Source organism: Ailuropoda melanoleuca, chromosome 1 (assembly GCF_002007445.2).
Source record: "Ailuropoda melanoleuca isolate Jingjing chromosome 1, ASM200744v2, whole genome shotgun sequence".
NCBI classification, from domain to species: domain Eukaryota; kingdom Metazoa; phylum Chordata; class Mammalia; order Carnivora; family Ursidae; genus Ailuropoda; species Ailuropoda melanoleuca.
This window is the reverse complement of record NC_048218.1, coordinates 151,868,636-151,878,934: the sequence shown is the minus strand read 5'-3', so window position 1 is coordinate 151,878,934 and position 10,299 is coordinate 151,868,636. Positions and strand designations below refer to the sequence as shown.

The following is a 10,299-nucleotide window of genomic DNA, read 5'->3' as shown; positions in this document are numbered from 1 at the left end:
ATGTTGAATAATAGTGGCGAGAGTGGGCATCCTTGTCGTGTTCCTGATCTTAAGGGAAAGGCTTCCAGCTTTTCCCCATTGAGAATAATGCTTGCAGTAGGCTTTTCATAGATGGCTTTTATGAGATTGAGAAATGTACCCTCTATTCCTACACTCTGAAGGGTTTTAATCAGGAAAGGATGCTGTATTTTGTCAAATGCTTTTTCTGCATCAATTGAGAGGATCATATGGTTCTTGAGTCTTTTCTTGTTGATATGATGTATCACATTGATTGATTTGCGAGTGTTGAACCATGCTTGCATCCCAGGTATGAATCCCACTTGGTCATGATGGATAATCCTTTTAATGTACTGTTGGATTCTATTAGCAAGGATCTTGTTGAGGATTTTGGCATCCATATTCATTAGAGAAATCGGTCTGTAATTCTCCTTTTTGAGGGGGTCTTTGCCTGGTTTGGGGATCAAGGTAATATTAGCCTCATAGAATGAGTTTGGTAGCTTTCCTTCTGTTTCTATTTTTTGAAATAGCTTTAGGAGAATAGGTATTATTTCTTCTTTGAATGTTTGGTAGAATTCCCCAGGAAAACCGTCTGGGCCTGGAGTTTTATTATTTGGAAGGTTGTTTATCACTGACTCAATTTCTTCATAGTTAATTGGCCTATTTAAGAAATCTATTTCTTCCTGTTTCAGTCTTGGTAGTTTATAGGTTTCCAGGAAGGCCTCCATCTCTTCCAGATTGTTTAGTTTTTTGGCATATAGCTGTTGATAAAAGTTTCTAATAATCCTTGCAATTTCAATGGTGCTGGTCGTGACCTCTCCCTTTTCAGTCATAATTTTAATAATCTCAGTCCTTTCTCTTTGTTTTTGGACAAGTTTTGCCAGTGGTCTATCAATTTTATGGATTCTCTCAAAGAACCAGCTTCTAGTCCTGTTGATCTGCTCTACTGTGGTTCTGGTCTCTAATTCATTGATTTCTGCTCTAATCTTGGTCAACTCCTTCCTTGTCAGTGGGTTAGGCCTGTCCCTCTGTTGCTGTTCCAGTTTCTTGAGGTGAGAATATAGAAACTGCATTTTAGATTTTTCTATTCTTTTGAGTGAGGCTTGGATGGCTATGTATTTCCCCCTTAGGACTGCCTTTGCAGTATCCCATAGGTTTTGGACCGTTGTGTATTCATTCTCGTTGGTCTCCATAAATTGTTTAATTTGTTTTTTGATTTCCTGGTTTATCGAGTCATTCTTGAGCAGGATGGTTCTTAGCCTCCAAGTGTTTGAGTTTCTTCCAGGTTTTTCCTTGTGGTTGAGTTCCAATTTCAGAGCGTTGTGGTCTGAGAATATGCAGGGGATAATTTCAATCTTTTGGTATTGGCTGAGACCTGTTTTGTGTCCCAGAGCATGATCTATTCTTGAGAATGTTCCATGGGCATTTGAATAGAATGAGTATTCTTTGGTTCTGGGGTGTAGTGTTCTATATATATCTATGAGGTCCAACTCGTCGAGTATGGCATTCAAAGCCTTTGATTCTTTGCTTAGTTTTTGCCAGGGTGTTCTGTCTATTTCTGATAGTGGGGTGTTGAGGTCCCCTACTATTACTGTGTTCTTATCTATATGTCTCTTTATTTTGGTTAAGAGTTGGCTTGTGTATCTTGCTGCTCCCCTGTTGGGGGCATATATATTAATAATTGTCATATCCACTTGTTGAATACTTCCTTTAAGAATAATATAGTGCCCTTCTGTATCTCTCTCTATGGCCTCTAGTTTAAAATCCAGTCTATCTGATATGAGAATTGCTACTCCAGCTTTCTTTTGAGGTCCATTTGCGTGGAAGATGGTACTCCATCCCCTTACTCTAAGTCTGAATGCATCTTTGGGTTCAAAATGAGTCTCTTGTAGACAGCAAATGGATGGGTCATGTCTTTTTATCCAATCTGCAACCCTGTGGCGTTTTATGGGAGAGTTTAAGCCATTTAGATTGATAGAGATTATTGACAGATATGATTTTAATGATGCCATTTCTCTTTAAAGTCTTTGTATCGGTTGTGACTTGCTGCTCTGTATCACTCTTGGGGCCTTTTTACCTTTATAGAGCCCCCCTTAATATCTCCTGTAGGGCTGGTTTCGTGGTTACGAAATTGGTTAATGATTGGCGATTTTGGAACGTCTTTATTTCTCCATCAATTCTGAATGACAGCTTTGCTGGATAAAGGATCCTTGGCTGCATGTTTTTCTCTGAAAGAGCTTTAAAAATGCCCCCCCAAGCCTTTCTCTCATTCCAGGTCTCTGTAGACAGGTCTGACGTAATTCTGATACCTTTGCCTTGGTACGTGAGAAAAATAAATAAAATCTTTAAAAAATAAAATAAAATTCCTGATATGTGTTACTTCTGACTAGAATGCTTATATCCGGTTAGCACTTGGTTTTCCTGGATTCACTAAATTTTGTTTGTTTTCTAGTCATACATTTTACAGAAAAAGGATGTGCTATATTATTTGAAGCAAGGAAAAGTCTGTAAAAGCGCTAGTCACTTAGGACCAACTGTGTTTGTTTTGGTTTTTCCTCCCAAAAATCTTTGAGGAAAATCCAAGAGAAGAAAGAAATCTAAGGTTCATATTAAAAATTAATAAGCAATAGCTCCATTCGAGAAAAAATAGAAAGTTATGGAACTTTTATATCTATCTATTAGGCTGTATGAAACTGCATTTTAAATCCAGAAGACTAGGGGCGCCTGGGTGGCACAGCGGTTAAGCGTCTGCCTTCAGCTCAGGGCGTGATCCCGGCGTTGTGGGATCAAGCCCCACATCAGGCTCCTCCGCTATAAGCCTGCTTCTTCCTCTCCCACTCCCCCTGCTTGTGTTCCCTCTCTCGCTGGCTGTCTCTATCTCTGTCAAACAAACAAACAAATAAATAAAAAAATAATAAATCCAGAAGACTAATCTCTATGAGGGTTTACATATAATTGGAATTTTAAGACTACACAGTATCATAGAATAACCACCCTTCCATAATCCACCAATCACCTTTTTTAGAAGTAGACGGTTCCCCGCTCCTCATAATGATTTTGCGTGATTTGCAGGTGTTTCTTCAAGCCATCGCAGTTTTGGGTGTGAAACTCAAAAGCAGCAACTCCCTAGCTCACCCTTTCCAGGTAATTTTTATAAATCCTATTTTTTCCATCCCTCCACCAGCTGCCCTCCACTTACTAAAGGTAGGGCTTATACGTCGTCTTGATACAGCAGCTGTAGTTGCGGGTAACGTCTGTGGCCACCTCCGTGTTCGAGCTGGGCACTGCTGCCCAGGAGACCCGTCCTCCCCACAGCGCCTGCGCTGACGACGCGGCTGCTGCTTCCGTGTCACCACGTCTGCCTCTGAGTACTTGGGTTTCGCGTTTAGGAAGGCAGTCTTTTCATAGCTCAGGCTTAAAACAGCAGTTCCGCTTAAGATGAATTTGTTCTAGTCCACTGGCGATAGGAGAGAACCGTAAGGGATCTCCCCGCTTCTTCAGAACTCAGGCATGACGGAACGAAGGCCATTTTATCAGGCACGCTCCCACCCCTGCGCGCGTGTACTTGGGATTCCTTCCCCCTCAAGTCCGGGTTTCCTTATCAATCTACCCAACAAGACCTTCCGTAACCACCCTATTAAAATTGTACTCCGCCCCACTCTCACCTATTTCCTGTCCTCCTTCCCTACATATTTTTCTTCCATAGAACTTATATTCTAATATATTTTATAATACACAGTAGTCCCCACTTATCCGCCGGGGATACATTCCAGGATCCCCACTGGATGCCTGAAACTAAGGTTAGTGCAGAGCCCTATATATGCTATTTTTTCCTATACATACATAGGTCTTGATGAGGTTTAATTTATAAATTAGCTCTTAGGAGCGCTTAACAACAGTAACAACAAAATAAAACAATTATACTGTAATAAAAACTGTTTGTGTGGGCTTTCTCTCTCTCAAGACCTCGTATTGCACAGCACTCACCCTTCTTCCCGTGGTGATGTGAGATGATAAAATTCCCGTGTGACACAAGGAAGTGAAGCTAACGGCAGACCGTTGTGTTGCAGCCTTAGGCTACTATGGGCCTTCTGAATATACATCCAAAGGACGATCATCTGCTTCCAGAACACAGCTGACCACCGTTAACAGAAACCACAGAAAGCAAGGCCTAGCGTAAGTGGGGATGGCTGTATCTACTTACTGGCTTTGTTTTTGTTAGTTTCTTCCCTGGAATATAAACTGCATGACAGTTTGGATTTTGTCTGTTTCGTTCATGTTGGATCCAAAGTGCCTAGAATAGTGCCCGAAAGCCAGCAGATACCTAATAAAAATACTTACTGACTGAATGAACAGTCTCGGGAAGTGCAGCTTCTCGCTGCTTCCTCACCACTCACACAAGCTGCAGATCCCCACGAGACCACTCACTTTTCCACCATATTGGTACTGGGAATATGGATGCCATATTCTCCACGCCAGGACCCATGCCAGCACCTAGGCTGAAACACATCCACCATTCATCTCCCCCAGAGACAGTGTGCGAGTTCCTCAGATCACTCCTTGGCTCTGATTGCCCATTCACGGAAATGTGGCTCCACTCCTCCACCAGCACCTCCTAGAAACCAAAGTTGGTTTCTGCTTTTCTGGCACTCCACCTTCTGCCCTGACTCCTGTTTACTGGGGTCTGCTGAATTGTTTAAGCAAGAAGGCCAGTAGACTGATGTGGCTCTAATGCTGTGGAGACCTATGTAAGCAAACCATAAGCCTATAAATTCCTCAAGGTCACAAAATCAAAACCTGAGCACAACGAAGTACAAACAGCCAACTGGACTTTCAGCCTAGCCAATCAAGAATTTCTGTACTTTGCTTTACTTTTCCTCTAGAAAAGTCTTGCTCTGCCCTCCTGCTGGTAGAGTGCTCCTAACCACTTCTAGTTTGGCATTGCCCAATCCAAAATGATTTTTGCTCAACTAAACTCTTGAAATATTTGATACGCCTCAGTTTATCTTTTAACAGGGCCCAGATTTCATATGCACTGATATTTAAAATCTTTCATAATTATGTAACCTTGGAAAAGTTGTTTAATTTTGACTACTTAATGAGGATGAATTAAGAAATATTAAATTCATATTTATTTATGCATAAAAGTATTTAACCTTAAAACTAATTGTGTAATTAACTCGCATGTCATATTTAAATAAAATGTCACAACAAAAAACCTTTCCAAAAGAGATGCATTTTAATGATGAAAGACAGCATTAGTGAATTTTTTTGTACATAACCTTTATGGTATTAAACTTGTACTGTCAAATACATATATCCAACCGGATAAGACTATAATTATTTTGTCATGAAAAAGCTGTGATTTCAAAGGCTTTTAAAAATTTAAGGCAAAAATGGTAGTTACTCTTAGAAAATGATCCTTAGCAGTGAATGGTAGCAGAGTCACATTGGCTGAAGGTGGCAAATAACAACAAAGTTTTAAACCATCTTAACATAAACGTTACTGCAAACATACAATTCTTTTGAACACAGCACATGGAAAGGAGAATAACCTCAAAGGCATTATGGCTTACTTCTCTGGCATATTAAAGAACAAGTTTGGCTAAACACTCCTGAATTACAAAATTCCCTGCTAAACTCCCCTAGATTATGTGTGGCTTTTCAAACTTTTAAAAGGTCGTATGAAAAGATAAAAATCAGTGTCCAGCAGAGCGAATATTGGTCCATAATAGAAATTTACTTTAGGTTATTTAAAAATACTAACATAAAAAAATTCTAGTTTAAAATGAATTTCACACCAAACCTAGGCGTTAAAAAATAGTCATAGGGCCGAGCTTAATTTTCTAATCAAATAAAGAAGAAAACCTTTCTTCCCCTCAAAACAGCAATGGGACAGTGGCTCCAAATATTTGTTTGTTTTTTCCTACAAAAACCAGTTTACCACCTTCCAGAATCCCAGCCCAGGAACCAGCCTGTGAATGTGGGTGGCTCATGGCCCTGCTTTACGATGACAATTGGTGTCCTCTTGTCTCTTCCGGAAGGGTCTGTCTCAAGATACATTTTGGCTATACAGAATTGAAAGACAAACACATTCAGTTAGTTGTATTTTTAAAAATTTTTTTATTTAAATTCAATTTAATTAACATATAGTGTATTATTAGTTTCATGAGTAGAATTCAGTGATTGATCAGTTTCATACAACACCTAGTGCCATTACTTCTAGTGCCCTCCTTCATGCCCATCACCCAATTATCCCATCCCCCCACCCACCCCTCCTCCAGCAACTCTCAGTTTGTTATGAGTCTCTCTTATGGTTTGCCTCCCTCTCTGTTTTCCTCTTACTTTATTTTTCTTTCCCTTCCCCTATATTCATCTGTTTTGTTTCTTAAATTCCACATATGAGTTAAATTTTATGGTATTTGTCTTCCTCTGACTGACTTATTTCACTTAGCAGAATACACTCTAGCTCCCTCCATATTGCTGCAAATAGCAAGATTTCATTCTTTTTGATGGCTGAGTAGTATTCCATTGTGTGTGTGTGTGTGTGTGTGTGTGTGTGTGTGCGCACACACACATCTTTATCCATTCATCTGTCAATGGACATCTGGGCTCTTTCCATAATTTGGCTATTGTGGACATTGCTGCTATAAACATTGGGGTGCATGTGCCCCTTCAAATCACTGTTTGTATCCTTTGAACAAATTCCTAGTAGTGCAATTTCTGGGTCATAGGGTCAGTTAGTTTTGATTAAACTAAAATAACTATGGAATGAAAAGTCTCCCAATAAAAATAATGAATCAAATTTTCATTGCCCCTGAAGTAGCCAAATGCTGTTCCATCTGAACAATTCCTTATTGATTTCTCTCATCTGCATGAATTGCACATGAGACTCTAATGATTGCTCCCCAAGATTTCAAACTTTATAGAATTATCCTTATGGCATAATTAGTCTTATATTTTTCAAAAATTAAAAAAAACTGTGCCAGAAAGAACAGCATTACTCAAAAAGAATTTTAAAAAATCTAGTTTATCATAGTGATACAGGTTTTACTATTTCTATAATAAAATATTGTTTAAGTGAATTTAAAGTTTTCAGAATAAATTGATGTAATTATGTTCTAAATTAGGTAACAAAACATTTTTCTTATTCTTATTCTGAAATTCTTCAGTTAAAAAAAATTCCATTACACTTTAGTTCTGAAAGTGAAAGCTTATTAGATTCAGCTCTGTTTTAATATGTGGTTTTGAAGAATGTGGTGAAAAGAGCAGTCAGGAACTTCGTAATAAGCACTCAGGGTAAATGCCATCAGTGTCCATGGGATCCCACTTACCCGACTTCAGAGATTCTGTTCTCTCAACTTCGTTGGCATCTTTGCCAACCCAAATAAATATCTGAAAAATGAAACAACAATATGTACTGTTTGGGGAGTATTGGCTCAGTGCAAGCCCTGTGTCAAGTGCTTCTCACACATTGCTCATTTCATCTTCCCAGCAAGTCCCCAAGTTAGGGATGTGGGGAAGGAGGTGCAGAGAAGTTCTATCACTTTCCCAATGTTTGCACTTACTAGGAGATACTCTAAACTGATATCCAGCCAGTTTGATTCCAGAATCCACATTCTGAGATTTCAGGCTTATAGTATTTTCTAGTTTATACACTTTCTCAAAACAACATATTGGCTGTTTTCTGCAGCTGCCCCTTTAGGGTATGGAAGGCAGTCATTATCCCCATATTATTATCATCATCCTGAGGGGACCTCAGCCTCCCTTGCAAAGCCTCTGCCTTAAGCCTGTAGTGTACACCTAAAACTGTATTTTCTAACACTGTGGTAAAAGTGCTACAATGTTTAGTATTTAAATACTGAGTGGTTTTTTTTTTAAGATTTATTTATTTATTTATTTGACAGAGAGAGAGAGACAGCCAGCGAGAGAGGGAACACAAACGGGGAGTGGGAGAGGAAGAAGCAGGCTCCCAGCAGAGGATCCTGATGCGGGGCTCTATCCCAGAATGCTGGGATCACGCCCTGAGCCGAAGGCAGATGCTTAACGACTGTGCCACCCAGGCGCCCCAATATTGAGTTTTTTTAACTGATATAATTATATATTCTGTATGTATCCTTCTTGTTAGATGTATAGGCTAGGAACTTCAATGCTGAAACATTCTCTTGAATTACCTTATATTTATTTATTTTAAATATTTTACTTATTGATTGATTTGAGACAGAGAGAGAGAGAGGGAGCAGGCACATGCAAGTGTGAGTGCACGCACGAGCTGGGGGAGGGAGAAGCAGGCTCCCTGGGGCTCAAACCTAGGACCCTGGAATCATGACCTGAGCAGAAGGCAGACGCTTAACCAACTGAGCCACCCAGGTGCCCTTGAATTACCTTACATTCAAATCATTTTAAAATAACTTGTTGACAGAGAAATTCTGGCCAGATTAGTTTTGATTGTATTCTAATTCATACCAAAAGTACTGAAATATTTGCTTGCAGGGCACAGAACAAACCATGACAGCTTGGTCATGTAAATGAAAAATATGACTTAGAAAAATAAAATGTAGCAAGGGAAATATTTCAAGTATCCATGACTATAGAATTGACTACAAATGGAAATAATTAAATTGTTCTGAATAAGGAAATGCCATTCTTATTTTACAATTTTTTTTAAAGATTTTATTTATTTAAGAGAGTGAGACCGAGCAGGGGGAGGGGGAAGAGGCAGAGGGAGACGGAGAAGCAGACTCCTTGCTGAGCAGGGAGCGCAATGCGGAACCTGATCCCAGGACCTGAGATTACGACCCGAGCCGAAGGCAGACATTTAACCGTCTGAGCCACCCAGCGCCCCTTATTTTATAATTCTTAATACACAAAGATGTTTTATTGACATGACGTTTTAAATTTCACATCTACAAATAACTGTTCCATTCACCTGGGGAGAATCTGTGACTAGATTCCAAATTCAAATATGGTAATTCTAGACTAAGAAGCTAACATGTAATATAACCAAATGACTTTAGCAACTAAGAACAGACCTAGAAGTAACAATTACTGGGGTTGACTCTAAGAGTAGGCCTAATTCAGATACAGGTTTCATAATTGTTCTATACATTTTAGTTCCAAATATATTTATTTTCCCTTCCACTCTTATCAATTTACACAAAGGCTAAAAAACAACAATAAAAAATATAACCAACTATCAGATATGGCATTCCAAAGCCCCATTCATTTTCTCACAAAAAAAGATATACATAACAGCAACGTATTTTCCGTGTATATTCAAAACTATTCTGTGTCTGTTTCTTCCCCAGGGGAAAGGCTCCCTATGGAGACTTCTTGTCAGATTTCAAGAAGAATTCCGAATCTTTGACTTCCCCATGGCACTGTACCCCCACGGCATTGTACCCGCTAATGCATTTACTAGTTAAATGAATGGATGAATACATGAAGAAATTAGGAGTGAATAAATTTTACACATAAATGAAAAATAGAAGTTTTTCGCCTGAAACTATACAGCCACAGACGGTAGCATGGAATTTTTTTTCCACATTAAGAAATCAATTTGCTACACGTACCAGTTTTATTTTTTGCCAAACTGTGTTGAGTCTTTTTAAAATACAGCCTAAATCCATAGGTCCATTTATTATTAGACTTGCCATTTTACAAAGCAGGTTTTGCCAGCTCCCAAGTATAAGTGCACCAAATACAGTTTTACCTGTTCCCAAGCATCCAGTAACATGACATCATCTTCTGCTAAATCATCCTGGGTGAACTCTCCTGGAACTTCTTCAATCTGAAATGCATGAAAAAGCCTTAGGATCAAAGAGTAAAGCAATCATTTTTCTAAAATATAGGATACCAATGCATTGTATTATTTTAGAGCACCACAAAAGTAAAGTTTGGTAGTCATTTTTTTGTTCTTTCTGGGTAATAAGGATTTAGATAATTGCTGGGCGCCCAGGTGGCTCAGTCAGTTAAGCATTTTCCTTTGGCTGAGATCATGATCCCAGGGCCCTGGTATCGAGCCCCACTTCTGGCTCCCTGCTCAGTGGGGAGTCTGCTCCTCACCCTGCTCTCATCCTCTCTCTCACTCTCTCTCGCTCTCTCTCTCATAAATAAAGTTTCAAAAAAAAAAAAAGATTTAGATAATTGTTTCTTTGTTTAATCGTCTATCACAAGCTGATGGAATCTTCTCTGGGAAGCACTGTGCTGACTACGAACACGACGCCTGAACGCCTCAGGGAGGCTACAGGCAGTTGGACCACAGTTCCTCTTCCAGTCCCTTGGGACAAGCTGCTTCATAGA

The 10,299-nt window shown here is 39.4% G+C and overlaps 1 protein-coding gene across 1 annotated transcript in view; it reads right to left on the bottom strand.

The window, feature by feature from the left end:
- Window positions 1-5,217: 5,217 nt before the first annotated feature.
- SCIN (scinderin) overlaps window positions 5,218-10,299 on the bottom strand; it is a 76,215-nt gene continuing 71,133 nt past the window's right edge. Inside the window, exons 14-16 of the mRNA XM_002923815.4 lie at window positions 9,710-9,787; window positions 7,332-7,392; window positions 5,218-6,065 (exon numbers count right to left, since the gene is read on the bottom strand). Of these exons, the coding sequence (XP_002923861.1) occupies window positions 5,938-6,065; window positions 7,332-7,392; window positions 9,710-9,787 (267 nt within the window). The 3' untranslated portion in view covers window positions 5,218-5,937. The remainder of the gene's footprint in view (window positions 6,066-7,331; window positions 7,393-9,709; window positions 9,788-10,299) is intronic.